General features: G+C 42.1%; 1 protein-coding gene across 1 annotated transcript in view; it reads left to right on the plus strand.

Annotated features, from left to right (window-relative positions):
- LOC116910204 (T-cell immunoglobulin and mucin domain-containing protein 4-like) overlaps nt 1-7,158 on the plus strand; it is a 34,168-nt gene extending 27,010 nt beyond the window's left edge. Inside the window, exons 6-9 of the mRNA XM_032914067.1 lie at nt 410-456; nt 3,224-3,314; nt 6,150-6,189; nt 7,074-7,158. Of these exons, the coding sequence (XP_032769958.1) occupies nt 410-456; nt 3,224-3,314; nt 6,150-6,189; nt 7,074-7,158 (263 nt within the window). The remainder of the gene's footprint in view (nt 1-409; nt 457-3,223; nt 3,315-6,149; nt 6,190-7,073) is intronic.
- Nucleotides 7,159-26,131: the final 18,973 nt, after the last annotated feature.

Consider the following 26,131-nt stretch of genomic DNA (forward strand, 5'->3'; position numbering starts at 1 on the left):
TTGCACACATACATATAGGCAGGCATTCATACAGGCACACAAGATAAAAATAAATCTTTTTTTAAAGTTGTGATAATGTTTGAAAATAGGAGACAGAGAGAGAGAGAGAGAGAGAGAGAGAGAGAGAGAGAGAGAGAGCGATCAAAGTCGAATGCTTGTTCTCTGGGCATCTTTCACCCATGTGTAAAGTGGAGATGTTCTGTTGCTATGGAGTTGTGCTGGAGAGCAGCAGTAGAACCTTATGAAAGCAACTTTGCATAAATCACATATATGAAGAGAAAGATGATGTTACACAATTAAATACATTATCTGGTGAGCAAGTGGCTTTGGATACCGGTTTCAGGGGGTGCTTCTAATCTTCTTACAGGAAAGCTAACTTTTCCCATCTTTACCTTCCCAGCATTAACAGCAACGACGAGGAGAGAGTCTTCGCAGAAGACAGGTCAATTATATAAGGTAAAAAAATCTGAGATGTATTGGAAGCGTTTGGCTTTGGATTAAAAAAAAATCCCTAATCAGGGAAAGAACTGGAAGAGCTTGAAGGGGCTTGAGACCCCATATGAACAAGAATGCCAAGCAACCAGAGCTTCCAGGGACTAAGCCACTACCTAAAGACTATACATGGACTGACCCTGGACTCCAACCTCATAGGTAGCAATGAATATCCTAGAAAGAGCACCAGTGGAAGGGGAAGCCCTGGGTCCTGCCAAGACTGAACCCCCAGTGAATGGGATTGTTGGGGGGAGGGCGGCAATGGGGGGAGGGTGGGGAGGGGAACACCCATAAGGAAGGGGAGGGGGAGGGTTAGGGGGATGTTGGCCCAGAAACCGGGAAAGGGAACAACATTCGAAATGTAAGTAAGAATTACTCAAGTTAATAAAAAAAAAAAAAGTGTAAAATCCACAGTGAAGATACAGAGCTAGAGAATATTTACTCTAACTTTAAAAATTCATTCAGGAGTATAGAGCTTGGGTCAAAGTGTTTGGGTGGCTTTGCTAATCTAGATATGTTATACCTTTATCTGTGAGCACCTTATAACAGAATGGCATTTATATTAAAAAAGATGTAATAGGAGCCAAAAAAAAAATCCCTAGTAGAAGTTTTCACAGATGCACTCGGGGATGGCACATTGCTAAGTGACAAAATGCATGGTAAGTATTATGTAGTGGTCAAAGTCTTGTGAACCTGTACTCTTGGCAGAAGTACTATTGATTGTTGCTTTGACATGCACAGCATAGATGTTTTGAAAGAAGAAGAAAAATGTTTACTCATACATACAAAATCATCATGTGTGCCTTGTGAAGTCCAGCATCATTGATGTGACTTCGGTGCCGACGCCTGCTTCCGCCATTGCCCTTGTATTTTGAGGTTTCCTTTCATTTATGTTTATTGCAAAAAGGGTTAAAGTAGCTCCAAGGAAAAACATTAGGCACGACAGATGTCTGTGAAAGCAGTGTTTCCTTGGAGACAGTCATGTCCTTGCTTCCGCTTCCAACTGATTCTGGCTTTCTGTGTGCTACAGAATGAGTGACACAGGAAGAAAGGAAGGAAACAGCTTGGCTGCCCCAAAGAAAGTGGGAATGTCCTCATAGGATACCCAAGTGCCTGGCTCAGTGCACCAAGCATTGTGATGTCAATTGCCCTTTAAATTCCTTAAACTTAACATTGAGAATTTTTAACTTTAAAAAAAAGTATTAATTTTACAACCAAAGATAGCAAACTCCTGACATAGTTGCACAAATAGCGTATGTTTTCATAAAAACTCACAATTTCTTTCCAAATGAAGATAAAATTAGTGGGAAGAACGGCACTGACACTTTGACAGATCTCATTCGTACTTGCTTGATGGTAGTGTTTGGTTACTGTGATGTTTCTAGGGAATTGTCAACTTGACAAAATCCAGGATCGCCTGTGCGGCAAGTTTCTGGTTACACCTGTTGAGGATGATCTTGAGCGAGTGGGAGACCCACCCACTGTGGCATCATTTCCTGTCATAGCCTGGGGCTGTGTAAGGGGAGACAGGGAGCAGGGGGGCAGCATGCACGCTCTGCTCTCTGCTTCCTGGGTATAGATGTGATATGAGCAGCTGCTTCAGGCTCCTGCCACCCTGACCCCGCCGTTGTGATGGACAGTACCCTGTGCGCCACAATAAACCCTTTCCCCCTTAAGACACTTTTGTCAATATATATATATTGCAAAAAAGAAAGAACGTACAGGATGAAAGGATTATTTTGCTCAGGGTTTAGGTGGTTTCTATCCCCATCCCATGGAGGGTGTGGTGGAGCTGAGCAGCTCATATCTTTCTCAGTCAGGAGACAGAGAAAGAAGAAGGGAGAAGGAAAGGGAGCTAATAAGAAGAGCGAGAGTCTGTGTTCTTGGCTTTTTCCCCCCTTCCGTTTCATCTAGGTCCCCAGCCTACTGATGGTGCAGTCCACAGTCAGAACAGGTTTGCCCGACTTAGTTAATCTGCTTGGAAACAGTTTTGTGGACTTGCCCTGAGGTGTGCTTCTCCAATCTCCCAGATGCTCTTCACTGTGATGAAGCTGGCATGATGAACCATCACAAGGAGACAGGGATGGATCTCATCCCTGCTCTCACGTTCTGTGTGGTGGGCCAGGAGTGAGGAAGCCTGGTGCTACCACGTATTTGTTCCCCCTGGGAAACTGCACTGTTGTGCTCATGAGAGAACACTGAAAAGGACAAATCAAGTCTCCCGCATACTTCAATGTACTGGGCTCCCAAGCTGTACCTTCAGGACTACCCTGATAGAAAATTCGAAATTCAGCTTCTTCTTCCTCTTTACTCGTTTTCTCTAGAAACTGAAGTCAGCTGTGGAAAGAAATACTCAGGTCTAAGGAGAGCCCAAAGGTGTCGGGCCGTGCCCAGCAAAGAGACTGGGCAGTGGAAATCACAGCTCACAGCGTGGTTATTAGTTTTTAGTCACTTGACCTTTGAGTGCAATAGCCAAACATACCTGATGTCTGAGACTTAGATGATCTAGGGATGTGGGCAAAATGCTTTGGGCTTTTAGGGGAAAAATTAAACCTGATTTAGAACTCTTGGCTTGTTTTGACTTGGAGAAACACCAGGCAGAATAGCATGAGATAAAACGACATTGTGGTGATTGTCAGGCATTTGTGGGATGAGATGTGTCCCAAGGTACCTTTCAGAAATGATAGTACTGAGCAGCCAGAGGTCAGTCACTTTGTCTGTGTCTTGGCAGATCGATGACAGACAGACCAACATCTTGATCATCGCCTGCTGTGTGGGGTTTGTGCTGATGGTGTTCTTGTTTGTGGCGTTTCTCCTTCGAGGTAAGGTGGGCAGGGCCAGATATAACTGGCCTGCAGGGATGGCATTTGTGGGTGGATGACAGAGCTGAGGTGACTCCAGGAGTGTCCTGGGAGGAGGGTATTTCTGTTTCCCCTCTTTCCTTTTATCTCCCAAAGGATCAGTTCTCTCACTGTCCTCACCTGAGCTGTGGGGGCGACAGGTAAGTTCATCACCACCAAATGGCTTTGTGTGTTGTCCTCTTGGTAAGGCTGACACCTTGATGATGAAAAATGAGACCTAGGGACATTCACTGATAGGGCGCAGATGCTTGCACAAGTTGTGCCTGATTTGTTTTGTCTTTGTTACTGCCTTGTGTAGAAGGCCTGTTGTTACCTGCTCTCTTTTCTTTCCTTTGTCTACTTTTTCCCCCCAAGACAGGGTTTCTCTGTGGAGCCCTGGCTGTCCTGGAACTCACTTTGTGGATCAAGCTGGCCTCAAAATCAGAAATCCACCTGCCTCTGCCTCTGGAGTGCTGGGATTAAAAGTGCATGTCACCATGGCTGTATACTCACTTTTAAAAATTATTTATTTATTTATTGATTGATTTGTTTTTCTGTGTGCGTGTATGTATGTATGTATGTATGTATGTATATATTTATCTGTGTGTGAGTGTTTTGCCTGCATATATGTCACACATCACATGTGTGCCTGGTGTCCTTGGAAACCAGAAAAAGGCATAAGATCTGTAACTGGAGTGACTGACAGATAGGAACTATCATGTGGGTGCTAGGAACTGAACCTGGGTCTGCTGGAAGAAAATCCTGTGCTCCTAACCACTGAGCAATCTCTCCTGCCCTGTTACTCCTTTCTTACAGTTAGAAGCACCCATAGGTCCCTATCTTATATTTTCAAGAAGTGTTACAGGAGTAAAACCACGAGCAGTCTTGCTGGCATATGTATTTTTAAAGCAGGCTTGCTCAGGGACCGCAGATGGCCTTCAGGCGAGAGAATCCTGAGAACTGGTTTGCCAACGCGTCACGCATCCATGTCTGTACTTTTCAGGGGACAGGGCCTAAAGTTTTTACGAAAATTCTGAAGTTGACCTATGATTTACACTTTCCCAACTTCAAAACACAAACAGAAAACTATAACCACCGCAAAATGGAGCTATAAAATAAGCATTATGGTTTTCTTATAAAACCCAGGCAAACGGCAGGTACTCACGACTGTTGTAAAACAGAGGGAAATTGATGCTTTATGGCAGCCAGCCATGAGATGAGATTATTCTTTATTGAACCTGTCCTTGGAGAGTGCTGCAAACGCTATCTAGAACTTTCTGGAGGCTTGCTGTTAGCACTCATGTGAAGTCATCCATGCTGTTTTGGATGATTCTGGGTACCTATCACAAAACCTGCTTTAAAACTCAAATGAGGTGCTGGGGGGAGGTAAGTTAATCAGTAAAGTGCTTGTCACCGAAGCATGAGGACTCGAATTTGAGTCTCAGAACCCATGCATTGTGGCGTTTGCTTGTAATCTCAGTGTTGGGGAGGCAGGGGCTGGTGGTGGATCTCCAGGGCCTTCCAACCAGCCAGCCTAGCTTGTTAGCAAGTTTTAAGCCAGTAACAGATTCCTTCTCCCAGAACACGGTAGGCAGAGCCTGAGGAACAATGCTCAAAGTTAACTTCAGGCTTCCACATGCGTGTACATAGATATGTCCAGATACCTGCACACACGTAAAGGTCAGCAAAAATATGAATATTCACAGAGATGCATGCATACACACAAAGTCCGAATCTGTGCTACTAAGTAACTCAAAGCATTGTTCAACCCACATCAGAGAGGCTCTTCTTGTAGCAAATGGTAAATAACAAGGAGACCCACAACTGGACAATGTGCAAAGAGTGAGACTCTGGAGCACCCAGCCTTAAATGGGATTTTATCCAACCCCTCCCCTCAGGGCTCAGGGATCTATTGGGAAGGAAAGGTTATAAGAGCCAGAGGTAGTGGGTGACTCCAAGGAAACAGAGTATTTCAGACACAACAGGCCTAACACCCTATGAAATCACAGAGACCATGACAGACTGCACAGAGCCTGTACACTGCATGCTCAAGGCCTGGACAGATTCAAGCTGCACAACATCCCTGCCCTGAGAGGGGCAATACACACAGAGTCCCACTTCTAACCCAGAAGATATTGCAACTGATACGTGCTGGGCAAATCTGTTTTCTCTAACGGAGTGTCACTGGATAGAGCAACCACGCTCTAAGGCAGGCCCCATGCCTGGGGAATAGTTGGCCAACACAAAAGTGTTTTGCTTGTTTGTGTGTATGGTGTGTGTGTGCGTGTGTGCGTGTGTGTACATGTGTATGTGTGCATGTGTGCATACTCTTTGTTTTGTTTATATTTTTGTCTTATTGCTTTTTGATTTTCTCTTTTTAGTGTTTGTCTGTTTTGATTTTCATTTTTGTTATTGCTTTCCGTGTTTTTTAAAGAGATGGGGAGGAGGGAGGGAGAGAGGGTGAGAGAGAGAGAGGAGAGAGAGAAGAGAGAGAAGATGAAGTTGGGTGGTTGGGGGTTAGGGAAAATCTGGTAGGATTTGGGAGATAGAAAGAAAATGATCAAAATACTTTTTATGGGAAAACATTTAAAAATAAAAGTGTATTAAAATTTTAACAGCTTTACACCAAAATCAATAACACGGGAGCAGCTTTGACATGAACTGGTTGGATTGAGGGCCAAAAGCTGCAAATATCAACCAGGGGAAAGAGAGGCTGTCCTTGCCCGTGCTAGTTTACTTTATGTGTAAGGGGGTGGGCTTCTCCCTGCAGTTCACAAAGCAGCTCTGCTCACTCACATCAAGGCCTTGTCTTTTCAGGAAAAGTCACAGAAGCCAATTGTTTGCGGAGACACAGGAGGTAATTCATCTTGCACAACCGATTGTTGTGTTGATTATACAGCCTGTTACACATGATTAGATACTACTCAGTAGTTTAATGACTTGTGCTTGTATTCTGATTAAACACCGGGTTGGAGAGACATGGCACTACAGGCAGAAAAAGAGATTTAACTCCCATTAACCTCTGTCTCAGTTAACACTACATATGTGTACTGAGGAAGGCAGGGAGCACTAGTGGAAGTATAGCAGGCAGAAGAAAATGAGGCACACCATTGCATTCTGTGCTTAAAGCTGGTTCAGTACTGAGTGGCTCATTTTAACAGCACATTGTTTATGTGGAGTCCCTGAGAAAAGCTATAAAGCTGGAAACTAAATAAAGTGTTTGCAATATTATTCCTGGGGTTTGGTTCCTTTGCCTCATAGACGAGCATGTTTCATGGCTTGCTTTGATTTTGCAAGAGTCTATGAAGAATGTCTGGAATTAGATTTTGAATATCTGTTCTGTTTATAGCTTTTAGGGGAAAGAAATGAAAAGACTTGGTAAAAAGTCTCTGCAATAATTAATTGCATTGATACCACATTGTTTATTAACCAGGAACCAATATTAGGTGGGGAATCTGAGGCCCTACCAAGTGATTCTGAGTTCAAAGCTGGGGATGATGTCTCAGTTTATCAATGGATTTAGATCTTGATTCATGCTTTCAAAGCCAGTTGTAATCTCTTTGTCATAAAGGTTGGCAAAGCCCTATGTGCTCTATAGCCTCACTTTCCCCACTTATAGAATAGGAGGCTTGGGCAGGATGAAGTCTGTGTGTTTAGCCTAGGTTAGTGGTGGTATAGCTTACCAGGTCCAGTGATCTTGCTTTTTTTGTTTTTTTAATCTGCCTTCTTTTCATTTTACAGGCCAGACAACACCGAAGATAGTAAGAGTGTCCTCAATGACATGTCACAAGGGAGGGATGATGAAGACGGGATCTTCACTCTCTGACTTGACACATTTACTTAGGATTAAGCATAAGGGACAGCACTTGAATTGTCAAAATAAGTTTGGGGAATTGTAATTTTCTTTTAAAGTCTCACTCTGTTTACCAATGCTGTGGGTCCTGCCTCGTTGTATCTTCTCACATGAAGGTGCTTTAGAGACACATCTTCCCTGCCTAGTGCTTTAGTCATCTCTGTAGTTTTCTGGCTAGATGACCTTTCACACTGGGCTTGAACACTGTCAGTGATGGTGAACCCATTGCCTCAGCCCTGGGAGCCTTTTTAGTCTCCCAGCAGTAGAAGGAGTTAGAAATAGCCAATGTAAAAATCTCTTTTCAGCCAACATCCGTTTTGTTGGTGGTAGCTGAACCCAATTTACACAGAGCTCATTTAACCTGTCTGTCTTCTTGGTATATAAGTTTTTTTGTTTGTTTGTTTGTTTTGTTATGATATTAACTTCTCATTATATTCAAGTGTCTTTAAAGCTGACCATAGTGCTGTCTGAACTCTTGCCAGAGAGATTGGGTTTTAGAAGCAGTCAAGTGTCCATCAGAGCAAGGGTGTCAATGACAAGGATTGTGCACACTGAAGCTATCCAAGTAAATTCCTCTAAGTATAATTCATTTTCCTGCAGTGTAGGAAGAACACATTTGTTTTAAAACTTTAATAATTACTAGTACCATGAACCCTGAGAGAGATGGCTGTTGAATAAATGAATGTAAGAAAGCATATGTCTGAGCAAGGATACTCTGACTGCTTGCTATGGGAAGCTAACTAGATCTGAAAGACATTCTCAGACATTATCCTTATGCTCAGGGCAACAGTATCATTAAAGGAATAAGCCTCTAGTCCCATAGCTAACTCACTTTTGTATTTCCACTCCCTTAACAGCACCTTTAAGAGGCAACAGAGACTGTGAGATGGATCAGCTGGAAAACGGAGCTTGCTGCCAAGCTTGATGACTTTAAGTTTAATCTCTCGGATCCCCATAGTGGAAGGAGAGGTCCTGTTCTTGCAAGTTTTCCAAATATGTGCCATAGCGTGTACCTTCTCATATTATATACATGTACACACGTAATAAAATAAAACATATAGACACACAAAAGGCAAACAAAATAGCCCTCATGGTATAGCCTAGAGATCTATTACCCTGTTAGTTGACATGGCATAATTTGATTGGGAAGAACCCGCTCCCAGCCCTCTCACAGACACAGAGCAGCACAGTTCATCCTATTGTATGGAGCAGGAAGGATGGGAACCATTAGCTACAGAGCAGCAGCTACTTCTCTTCTCTTTTACTCATCCTGAGGCTAGTGTAAGCTGCGGAAGTCTTGTCATTTAGAAACTAAGGCATACCATAGGTCTAGAGTCAAGTTCAGGAACATAGTATTGTCACTTGGAAAAGTAGAGGTTGACCAGATGTCTTAATAGGTAATCAGTTGTAGTACCATATGAGCCTATGGAAGCCCTCTTCCCATCTTAGCTCCCACTCCCACTCCCTGTCCATCTTCTAAGCCACTCCCACCAGCAGTTAACAACTTAAGTCTGACTAGAAGAAAGACAGGAGGAAGGTTCTAAACAGTATTTAATTTTGCTCAATGACCTATTGTCAATCATTCTCCAATATTGCTCTCAAGATTCCTGGGTCAGACTGAGCAATACTTTTATGAACATCCATTACGTTTAACATGTAGTTATGACCTCCAGAAGTCTTGACTGGAGGAACCCCCAACCTTAGGAGAATTCTGCAGTCAAATGAGGAATTTTAAAAATAGGAATCTCTGGGTTCTAGTCCTACAGAGATTCTTTTGTGGTTAGTCCAGGGTATGAGTTGAGCATCTGAATATTTTTTTAAGGACCCAAAGAAGTGCAACCAGAGCTATTTCCAGAATTTTGGAATGATCCCCTAGAGTTGCCACATGTTGCTGGGAAAATTGGAGTCTTAGAGTTCTTAGTCTGCTTAATAAAAGAATTTTTAAAAATGGACTCAAAAGGAAGCATGAAAACAATTTCATTGGAGGTTTTTTGTTGTTGTTGTTGTTTTAATAATAAAATCTTACTAGACCTGGTAATCCCAGACATGAGCAAGCAAAAGCAGGTGGGTCTTTGTGAATCAGAGGCCAGCCTGGTCTATATAGTAAGTTTGAGGGCAGCCAGAACTACGTAGTGAGAGTTTGTCTCAAAACAAACAAACAAACAAGCAAACAAGCTCTCAAATTCTAAAGCAGGAGAGTTATAAATCTCCATGGCTGCCTGTAGGAAGAAGAGAGTGAGGATGAAGAGACAAAGCAAAGACCTTTGAGTTAGGCCTGTGTGCAAGTCAGCCACATGATAGGCAAACAGCCACGTGGGGAGATGGACCACCTTGTCTGGTCTCAATTGGAGAGAATGTACCTAGTCCTTCAGTGACTTGTGCCAGGGTTGGCTGATTCCCAGGGAGGGCCTCCCCCTTCTCAGAGGAGATGGGGAGAGGGGAAGGGGGTAGGGACTGTGTGTGTGTGTGTGTAAAGGGGAACCAAGAGGACAGGGGGATGGACTGCAATCAAGATATAAAGTGAATAAATAAACAAATTAATGAAAAAAGAAAGAAAGAGAGAGGAAAAAAGAAAGAAACCTAAAGCAGTAGGGAAATGGGGTTAAGGAGAGAGATAGAAAGACACAAAGACAACGTTATGCTTTTTGAGTAATTCAGATAAGTGAGCAGACTTAGGGAGCTACCTGGCTGCATCTTTATAAGTGACAGAGGGCAGGGGAATTCTGGGAAGGAAAAAAAAAAGCTCATCCAAAAGGTTACTTTTCTTCATTTCTCCTTAGGGAGGCTTAAGACAAACCTGCCTTCCTAAAGGGTGGTCTCTCTGACAGGTGATTGACCAACCCAACAGGACCAGCTGTCCTGGGAGAAGGCAAAAGCTTGTCTCCACCAGAGGTGGATTCCATTCTTTAAGGAGAGAATAGCATCTACCCCTGTGCCAGCCTGACTAATTTTGTCTAAGTACTTCAGACCAGCAGTCACTACTTCTGCTGAGCTTGTTAGACCTGTGAATTCTTGTCCTCATTCTGTACCTGCTGAACCAGAAACTCTAAGGGAAAGCCTGGGACCTGTGGGTTAGCAAGTTCTTACACAGTAATAACGCCCATCAGGTGGGGTCTCCCTCTTTCAGAGGGGTGGCAACCTAGGATGAACAGAGGTTAGGGGCTTCCTGAATCAGCAGTCATGGGGAGTCCCCTCTCAGATGATCCACCTGGCTTTTGAAGTAGTTTCCTACCAGGACCCCACCAGCTATCCCCTTATCCCTGCTGTTTTCTCCAGGATGTTTCTCCTCAGTACCAGCCAAAGGTTCCTGGCTCCTGACTTTCAGCTCTTAAATCCACATAGAAGAAGTTCTTCCTGGGGTAGATGACAAACTGATGACTTCAGCAGCTGGGCATTAGAGTAGAGGAATTTAAGGCAATGGTAAACAAGTATGTGCGTATGTCTGATTAAAAATATAAAAATTCATTTAGTTAAATAGGCCTCATGCGAGCAAACACATGGCTGGGGGTTAAGACGAGGAATCCATCTTTAGACTGTGTTTATTAATGATGAGTTACTTTATAAACAAGCTGGGGATGTAGCTCAGTGGTAGAGCGTGTGACTAGCCTGGACAAGGCTCTGGGTTACATATCCATATCTAGTGTTGCTTAAGTATACTAGAAGGCCTGGATTAGAGGGGGCTGTTGGTGTTGGTATTCTGTCTAAGCTCCACCCCCACAGCTACCCAGAAATAGGAAACAGCCAGGTATGCTTCGCCCCATGGTTGCCTGGCAACAGCCAGCTGTGCCTGACACTATATAAAGGGCTGCTTGCCCCCTCCTCCCCCTCTTACTCCTCTCTTCCTCCCCTCTTAACCCCCTCTTGCTCTTGTTCTTCGATGCTCTTGCCCCCTTCCCCCCCCACCCCCCCATGTGCCCATGGCTGTCCGCCTTTCCACTCTTCTACTCTTCTCTCATTAAAGCTCTCCCAGTGAAATCATGGTGGCTTGGTGTTTTCTGTCCTGGCACAGACCGAGATTTAAAACCTAACATTGGTGCCGAAACCCGGGATCGAACCAGGAACCCTAACAGTTGGTACAGTTTGTTTCATTCTCTTTGGGATGAACCGGTAACTGTGTGCAATCAATCTTCTAGTAGCTAGTTTGTGCTAGAACACACACACACACACACACACACACACACACACACACACACACACACACACACACACACAGAGAGAGAGAGAGAGAGAGAGAGAGAGAGAGAGAGAGAGAGAGAGAGAGAGAGAGGAGATATTATTAAGGTGTTTAAAGTCTGAATGAGACAACAGACTGGAATGCTGTTGCTTCCCATTTCCACAAGGAAAGACTTTGATTCGAGGTGGCTCTTACCGCTGATGTGTATAGGGGAAGGCCACAATATAGCCATAAGATCTATAGCAACCTAGTTTTTCAACCTTGACCTTGGAATGAAATAGGTAACACAATTGTTAGATATCTGAACTGCATTCCGGACACTCAGCTAAGGATTTCAAAGCAGTCATTGAATCTGGAAGCAGTTTAGGGAGGCAGGCTTGTTATCCTGAGATGGGCTGACTCTATGTCAGGCTTCAAATTGGCAGTTCAGGAGAGTAGGCCTAAATCTCTGATTCCAAGAACTGGGCAAGTCCAGTCTAGTACAGGCCTCAGCAGCTGCCTTACCACCTGGTCTGAGGCAAGGATAATTAATAGGTCAACAGCGGTTTCCAGACTTGTCCAGCAACAGTTTCCAGCCCTGCCCAGGCCTCAGCCTGGGCAGTTCTGGAAAGTCCTTAGAGATAGAAAGAACAGATTAAAACAGAGGTCACCTACCCCTCCCTGGACTTCCCCTAATGTGCTTTAAATTGGTGTTTAAAAAATTTAAATACCATCCTTGTGGATGGTAGACCCCAGCATGTTGGATTTCTGTAGAATCAAACACTTTGTGTTTACATACTATTTGAGTCCAGGGTATCATTTCTCGATGAATCCTGGACCCTTACATTCCCTCATTCTGAGCTCAGAAAACTGGAGCATAGACGTGAAAGAACTCGGTAAAGGTCACATAGTCCAACCTCCTGCAGCAGAGCCAGGCTTGAACCAAGCCTGGAGGACCCCATTGTCTTTTTGTTTTGCTTTGCTTTTTCTAGATAGGTTCTAGTGTGTTCCACTTTGGCTTTGAACTTGTTATGTAGGGAAGATGTTTTTGGAGCTCTGACTTTCCTGCCTCCATTTTTCAAGTGCTGGGTTTATCCAATCCTCAAGCTTCCCAGTGAAGACTTTAGTTTATGGCTTCATGCACTGCCTCCCCAGCCTTGACCCTCATTGGACCCAAATGGACTTTAGTTTCCTGGGGTCACTTGCAGTTTGAATGTATTGACTGCGTCTCACCCTGTTTGTGGCTCAGTCTTCCTTGTCCCCTGTTATTGACTCAGAACCCAATTTGCATTTACAGAGAAAGCAGCAGAGGAGAACCCGGCAGGAGCCTTAATGAAGCCAGGTGGGACACATTTAAATAGCAATGTGTGGAAGTAACTTACAAAGAGCTGAAGCCAGCTGTCAGCAGGCTTAATGAAGGGTTAACAGGAATTCTGCAATGGCTGGCAGGGGAGACTCTCCGTCTCTCTAAAGAAAACAGAAAGTTGAGAAGTGGGCTCCCTGGGTGGACACAAGAGCAGAAGGAGGAAACCACTTGAAACCGTAGGACAGAATCTGTAAATAGAGTTTCATTTAGCTTTGTAAACCCGCTACAGTCTTTAAAAGGGGGTGGGGGAGGGATGTCTGGAGTTCTCATTGCTCTGAGCATCAGAGGACAGCAGGGGGAACTGTTCTCAAGTAAAAGGAATGCTAGTGCTGTATTGAAGAAGCCTGGAGAGCACAGATAATTACTCATGGAACAGAAGGTTGGTGCAAGCGAAAAGGCTCTGTTCTGGACTGGTGCACATTATCCATATTGGAAATATAGTAGCTGGGACAGGGACCCTTATACTGCTTTCCCTTCAAACCTTTATTCTCAGCTAGAGAAACCAAGGCCAATAAAGGGGGAGACACATTGCTTTGGGCCAGACAAAAAGCAGGCTGATGCTGAACATTGACTTGAACTTTGTCCTCTAAACTCGAGTCTGGAAGTGTCATTAACTTGATTCTTAAATATTTTTCAAGTTATGAGATCTGCCTTGCAATTGCCAGCCTCCTAACCCACATCCCATGTCCACCTAAACCCACTAGTCCATTATGCTCTTATTAGTGTGGTCACACACCACAATAATTCCTTTCCTAACTGTACATACCATACCATCTCTCTCAGCACTTTCTGACCCATGATGAACTGCTGCTTCCAGAGAGAAGAACTGGAGTGTGAAAATGCATGGCCAGGGTGCTCTGTGACTCTCTTAGCCTCCTAACTTTGGGACTAATGTGTCTAGGTTTGCCTAGGACTTTTCCAGGTTCAAAATTCCTAAACCCAGTATGCTGGGAAAGCATCCTCTGACTTGTCCTGGGCAAACATTGATGACTGTTTAGTCTATGTCTACACTAGAGGTCAGAGACAAGCACCCCTGATTCTTCTGTTCTGACTGACCATGTTGGGTCTGAGGGATGTTTTCAGGTAAACAGATTTGGGAACTCTGGGTACAAGGGATTGAAGTCCCTCTGATGAAAATTTGGGAACCCTCTGGCTGCCATTGTAATTTAGGGAACAGCAGGCAGAGGACTGGGGTTCATCAGATTGAGGGAATTGGGTTTGTATGGAGTGACTCTGAAGTTGTTGCTATTCAGTGGAATAGACTACTATCAGATCTAAATTCTAGAACCTTCCTGTCAACAAAATATGGGGCTCAAATCATCTCCGTGGAAGGCAGAATAATAGGCCTTACTCTAATCCTATTAGTTCAGAACCTTTAGTGTTACTTGTAAGATCTTTAGTATTCCAGTTCTAGAAATCCTGGTTGAAGGTATTGATTTTCATAGTTGGCTACAATCATCTGGGGGACTTAAAAGAGTACCATCGTGTGGCTTTTCCTCTGAGGTTCAAATTTAATTGACATGGGGAGCCCTGGCCATCAGGAGTTCTGAACGCGCCAGTGCTTGAAAACCACTGTTCTGACAAAGGTAGCTTTGCCCCAGACAGTAATGTTGATTAATCAGGTTAGGGCTTGGCCTGAAGTTGCAAGGTTTTGTGTTTTTAGTGCTCCCAAATGATTTTGCTCAAAGAAATGATCGATAAAATGCTAAGAAAAATCTGAGAGATGAGATAATGACCACTTATTATGAAAGACTCCCATTAAAGTAAGTAAAAGCTGGGCTGGGAGATGGCCTAGTGCATCATCATGCTTTCTGCATAGGCATGAAGAGCAGAGTTCAGAGCCCCAGCAACCACAGAAAGGCTGCCTATAATATCAGTGCTTGGTAGGCAGAAAGAGGGATACTGGGGCCAAACCTGAGAGCGAGATAAAATGGATCAGTGATCTCTGGGTTCAGGCAGAGACCCTACTGCTTCCAAAAATAAGGTATAGAAAGATGAGAAAGAGACTCAACATTAACCTTTGACCTTCACACATATAGGTACACATGTGCCCACCCACATAAACATTCATGCACATATGCATACACACACAGGTAAAAGCCAGGATCTAATACATATATATATATATATATATATATTCTAATAAGATCTACCCATTTTTATATAACATAATGGAAGACCCTTATTAATGAGTAAAATATTCATTGTCTTCATGTGATTGTATTCAGCTGCAAGAAAGACGATACAAAATTAGTAGCAAGTTAGTTAAGACTGGATTGATTCCATGTAACTAGAAGATTGAGAATAAAGCCGTTCCAGGTTTGGTTTATTATCTTCAATGGGTTGAACCATGATTCTATGACTTTCTTGGCTTTTGCTTCATGGTTGCAGAATGGCTGCCACAGCTCAGCTGGGCATTCACACAATGCATCACAGGCAAGAAAGGGGGGGTGGCTAAAGGGGATTTCCCCCAGATATAACCTTGTACTATCTCACCAAAGCTAGTAGAAAGTTGCCCTTATGTCTCATTGTCCAGAACTAGGTAATGGGCTTGGTCCTTGGAAAAGGGGTTGACACTGAAAGGGCTCATTTCCATCTAGCAGGACCTATACATACATGGCTACTCAAAGCTCAGGCTGGTTAGTATGAGTGGAACTAGGAAGCTGGTAGATAGCTTTGACTTGACTAAATATACTCATCCATCAAGGCCTGTCAGTTGGCTCCTATGTGCCAAAAAGTCATGTAGGGTTCTGGGATGTAACAAGAGCAAGAGAGCTCTAGGCCTTCCTTGTTCCTAGGCAGATTGAAGTCAGCATGACCAGTCCTTTTCTTTTTCTTAAATCTAATTTTTATTCCGTACTTTATGACTGCAAGTGGTTGGAACATTTGTGATGTCCCCAAGGCACAATAAAAGAAAGAAATAGAAGTTCAGAAATTCTGTGTTTATCTTTTCATAAAACTTTGTGATATGGAAACATTGGGGGTGTTTTGAGAATGGATCTTTTCTTAGGGAGCTAAGAATTCCAGAAACTCAATGGCCTCCAAAGCTGCTCAGACCCAGCTTTCAAGTTATTATCTCATGGATTCCAAACAATGAAATTCATGGACTGCAAAGGATGTATTAAGAGGCAAGTAAAAAGGATGGGTGGGGGGGTGCACAAGTACAGGTACATATCAGGAGTGGTCCCAGGAAATAGGGTATCATCAAGCTGCTAGTCTGGGGATGTTTAAAGCACTTATGATAGAACATAATGTGAGGAATGGGAAGGCCAATGAGCTGCTCAATCCCATTGGCCACATCAAGGTGTTCAAGTTCTTCCCTGGGCTTTTCAATGTAGGCAGAAGGACTCACTTAGGAGTGATGGAGAAACAGGAAGAGAACTGTCTTCTGCCATCTCTGGTCTTCAACAAGGACATTCATGGGACAGCTACTATGGCGTCTCCTTCTTCTCTTGTTACTTTGAAACCCTCCTTTTGATGTGCCAGATGTCATTGCCTGAGGTGGCTGAAAGTTTAGGTCTAGGAGCTGGAGGAAAATTCCAGCAAGAATTTTTCGCTCTGGTGAAACATTAGAAGCGAACTCAGGGCCTTGCACCCATGAGACAAGGTATCACATACTCCATCAATGAACTACATTTTCAGTCTATGAGTTTACTTACTCTTTTGAAGTGGTTGTTTGTTTCTCTTTGTTCATTTGGCAAATAAACTAGAAGCTGAGATAGATGCCTAGCTGGCCCATAGCCAAGCTGGAATTCAAACTCTGGTGCTATGCCACTGCACAGAGCCCCTCATGTTATGTAAAGGTACCTATCTCAGCTGTGCGTCGGCAGACAGTGCTCTTGGCAAGGCTGAGAGAGGAGGCTCACAAGCTTTAGACCAGCCGGGAAAACCTGGTAGACATGGTCTCACACCAAAATTCAAAGGAATATGGGTATATATTAATAGTACAATAATTATGAAAGAGAGAGGCCCAGGGTTAACCTCCAGTTAAAAGGAGGAGAGAGAGAGAGAGAGAGAGAGAGAGAGAGAGAGAGAGAGAGAGAGAGAGGAGGGAGGGAGGAAGACGAGGAGGGAGGAGGGAGGGAGGGAGGAGGAGGTAGCAACTGAAGAAAACCCCAGAGACTGACCTTTGATCTCCACGTGTATGCAAATACACATGTGCACATATACACGACATGCTAAAGGTAGAGCACGAGGTGATAGCCTGGGACCTTTTGTTCTGAGGAATCTCTCAGCTAGCCATCCTCCTGGCTGGCCTTGCCTTTATTCTGACTCTTATCTCTTTTTTACCTCTTGTATCTCAGCTCCCTCCTCTCCTCCCTCAGAGATGAGTAATGTTTTATCTCCACTCCACAGCCCCATCCACAGCTTCCCTCTTTATTTGTCTTCTGACTCATGCTTCCTCATCCTTTTCATCTGCTCTTCTGCGCTTTGGTTTTCAATCTCCTCTGAGACTTAATTTCAGGCAACCTGTTCCCTGAGGTGAGAGGAGATGCCCGAAGGGAGACTACAGAAGCTGCAGACACCTTCTGGGCTGAGGATCAAAATGATTAGAAAAGACAGTCGAGCCTAGCCTCGCCACAATTCTCCTGGTTTTCCAGAGTGAAAGAAATTTCTTAATTTCTAATTCAACATCAACTATTGGTACAGCCACCATGACCCTTTTAAAGCCTGCTAGTGAAAATCGGGCAGCCATGTTGGGGCCAGACACCTGGGAAGGGGCCACCCACCATGAACTCATCCCAACTCAGGCCTCTTCACCTGTTCACAGGGCTTTCCTACCTGCTGAATCAACCCTCTTTCGACTCTTCCTTATGTCCCTTAAGCCACCCCACTGGACTTCCAATCTAGAGGAAAATCTCAGAAGAGGGCCAAGCATGCCATTTTGAACCAAATAATGGTCACAAAGCACCAGATATATAGAGTGTAGACAATATGTTGAGAGTTCATTATCTCTATGACATAAGTCACTACTATAAAGATATATTTATTTTAACTTTATGTCATTATTAATTAGCGTTAATAGACACTAATCAATTTTTATTAATTACCATTACATTTGATATTATTGTTGGTTTTAATTAATTTAAACTAATTACTATTAATTTTTTGCCTAAGTATATGTAAATGCACCATGTTTCTGCTTTCTGCCAGAGGAGGGTGCTGGATCACCTGGAACTGGATTCCCAGCCATTTGTGAGCTGTTTCATGGGTACTGGAAACTGACTATGCTTTCTGCAACAAGTGATTTTAGCTGCCAGACCTCCCTAGGCCCTAGAAGTTAGCCTTTATATTTCACTATTTTAGCATAAAATAAAATACTATTTTATTTTATATGTATGAGTGTTTTTCTGCATGCATGGTTGTTTATGCTTGATATCCATAGAGGTCAGAAGAGGATGTCAGATCCTCTGGAACTGGAGTTATGCATGGTTGTGAACTACCATATGCTTGGTGAGGACCAAACCTGAAACCTCTGTAAAAGCAATAAGTTCTCTCAACTACTGGGCCATCTCTCTGGCTCTATATTTCAAATTTAAATCCATCTGACAGCTCAGTTCACGGTGGCGTTTTCCATTCCCACTAAAGGATGGATGGAGACTGGAAGATAAATGTTCTGGGCTCTGTCTAGAGTCTGGTTGCTTTACGTTTTATTGTGTGTTGAGTCAGATATCATGCCATTATTTAACCTGACATTTCCTTGGGTTCCTGAACAGTGGAAAACAGCACAGGAAAAAGCAAATGAAAGTCATAATCAAATCCCACTTCAGACAGACAGACAGACAGACAGACAAGTTGTACATGGTGGGGCATGGCTTCTATCCAGCACTGGGGAAGGAGAGACCAGCCTGGTCTACCTAGTAAGTTCCAGGACAGGTAAAAACTCCATAAAGAGACTCTATCTCAAAAACCAACAAGCAGGCAATTAAACAAACAACAACAAAAAACATAAAACATATAATTACAAGCACTACAAGGGTTGGGAGTAGTCAGAACCCACACTCAGTTGGCAAGAGTATAAGGTGGTACACAACTCTTGAGTGCCTGTCTAAAACTTGTATCACTATTTTATAACCACCATCAAGTAGAAATAAGCTGTAGTCAGTGAACTGATGATTAAATGATTGTGTGTGTGTGTGTGTGTGTGTGTGTGTGTATGTGTGTATGTAATAGATCTGTTTAAGAAAATTCCATTCAGTATTAAAAAGATATGAAGCAATTGATTTGGTCTATGAAAAGGTTGCTGAAGAAGCTAGATGACCTATGACCTAGCTACAGCACGGCTTCATTCACGAAAGACCTGCATATGTAAATCTTTAGCGGGATGCTTTAATGGCTATGCTGGGGGTGAGTGTAGGAGGTAGGAATGTTTACCAATGGCCTTTTTTGGGGGGGGAGAAACAAAATTGTTCTAAAATTAGCTTACTGTGAGGCTTACATAATTCTACAAACCTGAGAAAACCATTGGTTATATTCTTAAAAAGAGAATTTATAGTCTGTACCCTGTAGCTCATGGTGTTGGCTGAATATGGTTGAATAGTGGTTGAAGTGAATGTGGAACCCTGTCTTCCGTAGAACAAGGCCACTATTTTTACATGTTCACAACTGAAGACCATGATAATTTAAAATGGCAATGTCTTACCCAGTTGTTTCATACTGAATTTGTGCTCATTCAAGTTTTTCTGATGTATTCTTCTGGAATATTGCTATAAACATGACTATGAAAATTCTGAAAGTACCCGGAGGAGGCAGCCTTCTGTGTATGATGTGTGTGCATTGTGTGTGTGTATGTGTGTGTGTGTGTATGTGTGTGTGTGTATGTGTGTGTGGTGTGTATGGTGTGTGTGTATGGTATGTGTGTGTATGGTGTGTGTGTGTATGTGTGTGTGTATGTATATGTGTGTGGTATGTGTATGTATGTGTGTGTATGTGTGTGTATGTGTGTGTAAGTGTGTGTATGTATGTGTATGTATGGTGTGTGTGTATGTGTGTGTATGTATGTGTGTATGTGTGTTTATGTATGTGTGTGTGTATGTGTGTGTATGTGTGTATGTATGGTGTGTGTGTGTGTGTGTGTGTGTGTGTGTGTTTGTGTGTGTGCCTTATGCTATCCGGAGGAAAAAGAAATAGCAAAGAAGGATTGCTGTGAGTTTGAAGCCAGCCTAAGTGAGTTCCAGACCAAGAAGCGCTACATAGTGAAGCCCTGTTTCAAAACAACCACCACTCCTCTCAAACCAAAATAAACCAAAAAGAAATTTAATAAATAGAAAACTTAAAAATTAGCGTTAGTTGACTTTTATATAAAAACCAAACACAAGACTTTGGTAGGAAGATGCTGATCTCTGAGACATCGTCTCTGTTTGGAGATCTAGGCTTTTGTGCGGCTAGTGTGTTGTACAGCAATTTCCTTTGGATTAAAACATCCCCACAGGAAAGAGAGGGAAGTCTTGTGAGACACGGGAAATAAACAAATGCATGTCTGGGAAGGCTGAAACAGAGATTCAAGAGGGGCCCCTCCCTAAGGTGATGGAGGCAGCAAGGAACTAATGGTTCACACAGAGCATCTAAGCTCCTGAAAGGAGACTCTCCCACCTGGTGAGCCCCGCAAGTCTTACAGAGAGCTGTGGGCTGCGGCCTTTGAGAATCATCTTCATGCTGGCTTTTGGCTGGATGCGAGTCATCTCATCCTCTTGAAAAGTTGAACTTTGATAGAATTATTACTTTGGCCACTCGTTGGTTCCCTGTCTGGGGTGTCTCTCCAGAAAATATTCCAACAGTAGTGCATCTGCTGAGTTCCAGGTAACAGGAGCCTGGGGACCAAGCCTGGTGAGATCAAGAGAGAGGATACCCTGACCTGGGCCAAGAGAGCTGTTCACCCCACAGACGGCAAGGAGAAAGACTCAAATCATCATGGGCAAATTAATTAAAACAAACTTTTAAATTTGTATGTGGACTCTCTCTCCCTCAAGGCAGAGTTCAAGACATCAGTGGACTTGGGGAAGATAACGGTTTTTATAGTTTAGGAGTAGCGGGTTTCCAAGTGACTTAGCAGACAAATAGGCAGGGTTACAGAAGCTGAACATAAACATAACAAGTCGGTCATAACAATGGCCTAAAACAAAGACATGGTTCAAAGGGAGTTATAACAAGGTAGTTAGTTATGGCAAGGTAGTTAGTTATGGCAAGGTAGTTAGTTATAAAAGGTAGTTAGTTATAACAAGGTAGTTAGTTATGACAAGGTAGTTAGTTATGGCAAGGTAGTTATAAATGGTAGTTAGTTATAACAAGGTAGTTATGACAAGGTAGTTAGTTATGTCAAGGTAGTTAGTTATGGCAAGGTAGTTAGTTATAACAAGGTAGTTAGTTATGGCAAGGTAGTTAGTTATAACAAGGTAGTTAGTTATGACAAGGTAGTTAGTTATGACAAAGTAGTTAGTTATGACAAGGTAGTTAGTTATGACAAAAAGTAGTTAGTTATAACAAGGTAGTTAGTTATGACAAGGTAGTTAGTTATGACAAGGTAGTTAGTTATGACAAGGTAGTTATAAAAGGTAGTTAGTTATAACAAGGTAGTTAGTTATGGCAAGGTATGTTATGGCAAGGTAGTTAGTTATGACAAGGTAGTTAGTTATGATAAGGTAGTTAGTTATGACAAGGTAGTTAGTTATGGCAAGGTAGTTATAAAAGATAGTTAGTTATGACAAGGTAGTTAGTTATGACAAGGTAGTTATAACAAGGCAGTCAAAATAAGATGGTCATAACAACATGGTCATAATAACCTTTCTTTTTTTTTTCTTTTTCTTTTTTTCCGGAGCTGGGGATCGAACCCAGGGCCTTGCGCTTGCTAGGCATAATAACCTTTCGAAACAGGTATAGTTGCTATTTTCTGGAACCAGCAGTACAGAACCATTTGTATTTATTTTGTATTTGTATTTGTTATAGGTGTGTGTGTGTGTGTGTGTGTGTGTGTGTGTGTGTGTGTGTGTGTGTGGGGAGGGGCATAGCACAATCCTTGAGAAACAGATTTATTCATAAACAGAAATGAATCTAGTTTGTCTTTACTATGAAATGGCTCTCATACCTAAGATGGAGGCAGGCTGGTTTATTAGATCTACCTCTATCTTCTTCTGAGAAGCACAAAAACCTTCACCTTGCACTTTCTCGCTAAATCAAATTAGGAGACCGAAAGTCTGTGTGTTTTGTCTTAACTGCAATGACTTCTTATCACTCGATGTCTCTGATAAAGAAAGATTTAATTTGGAGAATTTGGGTTATTTAAATGTTAAAAACAATAAAACATTTAAATACGGAACTTTAAATATTTTTAATATTTTACCCTTTTCTTTCCTCCTGTGGAGAGAAAAATATCTCTGCCTTTTGGGGAATGTGTGTGTTTAGTTTAGTTCCCAAACAAGCAGACTGTGTATGCTAATTTTCCTGTTATTCACAAAGGGTCACACTGTACAAATTGCTGGGTATCTTGTTTTATTCTCTAATATGATGTATATCGGAGATCTAGCTATCTATTAATCAATCATCATCTATTTAATTCTATCTATCAACTATCTATAATCTATTTAATTTTAAGATTAAGAAGCATTTTATTGGCATTTTATTGTTTGAGAGGACAAAGAAGAAGGCGATCTGTAATTACAACAGTTGCTGAGAAGAGGGAGCTGGATAAGAGCCAGAAAGATAGCTCTGCCTTTAAAGTTATATTTATAGGTGATCTTTGAAGATCAGCACATAAAATGTCTTTAATTCATTTATTATCATTAAAAATGTGTTATTATGTATATTACTAACATTTAGCCATTGAACTATTGGTAGTTAGACCAGGATAAGTTTTTTGCTGTTATAAACAATTAATATTTTAATGCAGGTATCATTTTTAGTGTATGTGTGTGTGTGTGTGTGTGTGCTTGCGCGCATGTGTGTGCATGTGTGTGTACAAGCTATGAAATGCATCTGGAGGTGAGAAGACAACATGTGACACGTGGGGAGTCAATTCTCTCTTTTTACCGTGTGAGTCAGGCTTGCCAGCAAGTGCCTTTGACTTCCGGGACTCCTTGGTGGCCCCAGTGTCTTTTTAAAAGAAAATCATTTATTGTATGCGTGTGGGCGTGTCTGTGGGGGCACCATGCCACAACATGCATGTGCAGATCAAAGAAGACTCACAGCAATATGTTTTCTCCTTCTGTTACGTGGGTCCCACGGCTTGGCCTCAAGTTGTGGACCTTGGAAGAGAGCAGCTTTCTGGTTGAGCCACGTCACTGGCCCTCTATATAGGTACATGGAAGGGGAGTACAACTGTGTGGGTAAATTCCGAGTAGGAGAATCGCTGGCTCAGAGTGTATGTCTGCTTAAAAATCTTGGTAGAATATTATTACGATTATATAGATTATTATAATATAGACTATTATCTTGTCTTAGCTTGTATTAGACAGTCATTTACTAAAGTCTCTCACTGATGATCTTGGCTATTACCACTTTTCTAACATCTCCATAAGACAGTTTGATTGTGTAGTCATCCAGCTGAGACAGTTCAACTGTGTAAATCTCTCTTCCAGATTTGAAAACACTTACAAAATAAGTGTTTGGAGTTCTAGACTTAACTTTGTGGTTTAGCATTTTCTTTAGTTCTGGGCATAGTAATTTTTGAATTATTGTGTTAACCCTGTGGTTTGTTAAATGATTTCTTGCTTATAAGTGCCAGAGGACTTGGAGGATTATGACAAAACAAGGTCTTCTGGACACAACTAGGATGCTACCCTCCTGAGCATCACCAGCTGTGGCTGCCTGTACAAGACCTGGGCACCATCACACAGTCAGCATTTAAGCATGGATGGAAAAAATGCCCCAGAGCCCTGCCCCTAAGTGAGGAGCTACAAGCAGTGGATGGTTGTGGAAGGAGGGAGAGTCAGGTTTGTTCAGGAATGAGCCTTCTAGTAGGTTCTCCGCAGTCCAGTGGTCAGCTCAACACCCATGAGCATTTGGGTGACACTAATTAGACTCACTATATGTTAGATGATGATGATGATGATGATGATGATGATGATGATGATGATGATGATGATGACGATGGTGGTGGTGGTGGTGGAGGTGGTGGTAGTGGTAGTGTTGGTGGTGGTGATGATTATAATGATGATAGTAATAATAATAGCAAATGTAATAGAAGAAGAGGACATGAGTTTGAGATGGAGACTTAAGGGCCATATGAGAGGAGCAGAAGAAGGGAGGAAGGGGTAGAGATGATGAAATGCACTGTACTCATGTATAAAATCCTCAAAAAAAAATTCTGGTGCTTTGTTTTAGCAATAGGCTGGTTGGCATTAGCAGAACTGACTGCCTTTGAAAATACCTGTTTCTTAAGGAGCATTGTTATAATAATTCTTATCAAATTTATTAAACACTTGTTTTCAAAGTAGAGATAAGCAGAAAGGACAGCGATGTGATACATTAGTCCCTCATTATCTATGGGGAGGGATTTTAGTATCCCCAAGGACACTGGGATTGGAGGATTCTCAAGCCCCTTATAGGAAATGGGGTTGTATTTGTATATAACATATGCATATTCTCAACATATATTTTAAACCTTTTTTAGACCACATGGAAGACAGTAACCAGCCTGTAGAATAGGTAAGGTGAGTAAGGGAGGTTGTCTGAAGGTCGTAAGGACATCCCAATGTATATTTTTTGCTTCCTCGAAGCTCTTAAACTGTATTAAGTTGGGTATGATACCCAAAGCCATGAGGTACCCAGAACCTTAAACATGCTACCAAAGTCCTTTGATACTTACCTATAACCTATTCCCTCTAAGTTTCTTTATTTTGCTTGGATCTATTCACCTCCAGAGTCAATGCATAACACACCAGGTAAAGTACTTTATGAACTGGATAGAAATCCATGCATGTTACTAGGCCTACACCCGTGGATCTGGTAACTTCAAAGGGACTGTCATCACACAAGATTGGCTATCCTTCAGGATCAAGTCAGACAGAAGTGATTCATACGCAGGCAGGGGCTACCGCTTTAATGTAGACATTCATAATGTTTAATCTTGGATTGAACTACTTATAGAGAGTTGGATTATTCACTGAATTAAGTTATCTCATTTACAGAAAACAAGATCCCTGACAAGATGGGCGCCATAGCTGGAGTTGATTAGCGAGTCTCTTTGTTGGGATGAATTATTGATTAGACCTTTGTATCATCCGCTAGGAGATGACAGAAGGTGACTTGATTTAAACAATTTTTAAGTATTCAGAATCTACGTAAAGGAAGTTTTGAGTACTGTGCTTTTGGTTCTCCGTAGTCCATCATCCTGTGGATATTTATGAAAACTCGAGCTGAGTTTATATCACGGTGTTGAGCTATTTTTAGATCAAAATAAGTAATAGTCTCCATCTGCGGATTGAAGTGGTTTTCTCCTTTGGTAGTTATAATTATACATGGTTTAGGTCCAGATGTTTTATTTTTTTTTTAAATAGGAAAATTTCCTTTCAAATCAACTGAAATGCCAAGTACTTAACTAGGATGGCTTACATTTCTATGAGGTGTTTAATTCTGCAGAATGTTTCCACCCCAATTTCCGCAGTGCATAATAGTTAATTAGCATTTAGTATGTGCTGAGTACTTTGCTGGGGATGTTATATAGCTTTATCATTCAATTCTTACAAAATGCTGCAAACTAGCTGCTATTAATATCCCTGTTTTATGAATGAAGAAACTGAAGTGTCGTAAGGGATAGCTAGCTTTTTGAGCACCATAAGAAGCTGGAGTTTAAAAATACTTGCATTTACCTGGGACCTAAGCCTTTGTCCTATATTCTAAACAACCTCTACAAATCCCAAGACACTAAAACATTTAATCCAGTCACCTGCATGGCAATGTGAAATTCTTCCAGTGGTTTTAAGACGTCATTGTCTTATTGTCTCCATTCTTTAGGAGAGGAAAGTAAGACATAGACATAAAAATGACATGACAGGGGTCACTGTTTTTTATTGGGAATAAAATTCTTTCACCAGTGCATGACATTAAAATGTTATCTCCTATTAGATAGCCTTCACTAATGCAAAAGCGCCTTTGAGACTCTTCACAATACTTCAGAGTTCTAATGACTTTTTAAAAAAATAATCTATAAAGTGTAAAATAACAAAGTATTTATTTCATTTTCTCTGAATCAGACTCTAAACCTACAATCCGGTGGACTAGAGGGAGATGAATTTTACTCAATTTGGGAGGCTTTCTTCTGCTCCGCAGGGGACACTTAAAAGTTTTAGTAGCCAGAAAGTAGTAGGGAAACATACTCATTATTAGTCCTTCATGGAAGTCACCAGCAAGTCTCAGTTATGGAGGAGATTTGGTGAAGACATTTGGTACTTATGTAGAAAGAACGAGTCATAAATAATTATCTAGATGGACGC

The sequence above is a fragment of the Rattus rattus genome, chromosome 9 (genome assembly GCF_011064425.1).
Source record: "Rattus rattus isolate New Zealand chromosome 9, Rrattus_CSIRO_v1, whole genome shotgun sequence".
Lineage (NCBI taxonomy): Eukaryota > Metazoa > Chordata > Mammalia > Rodentia > Muridae > Rattus > Rattus rattus.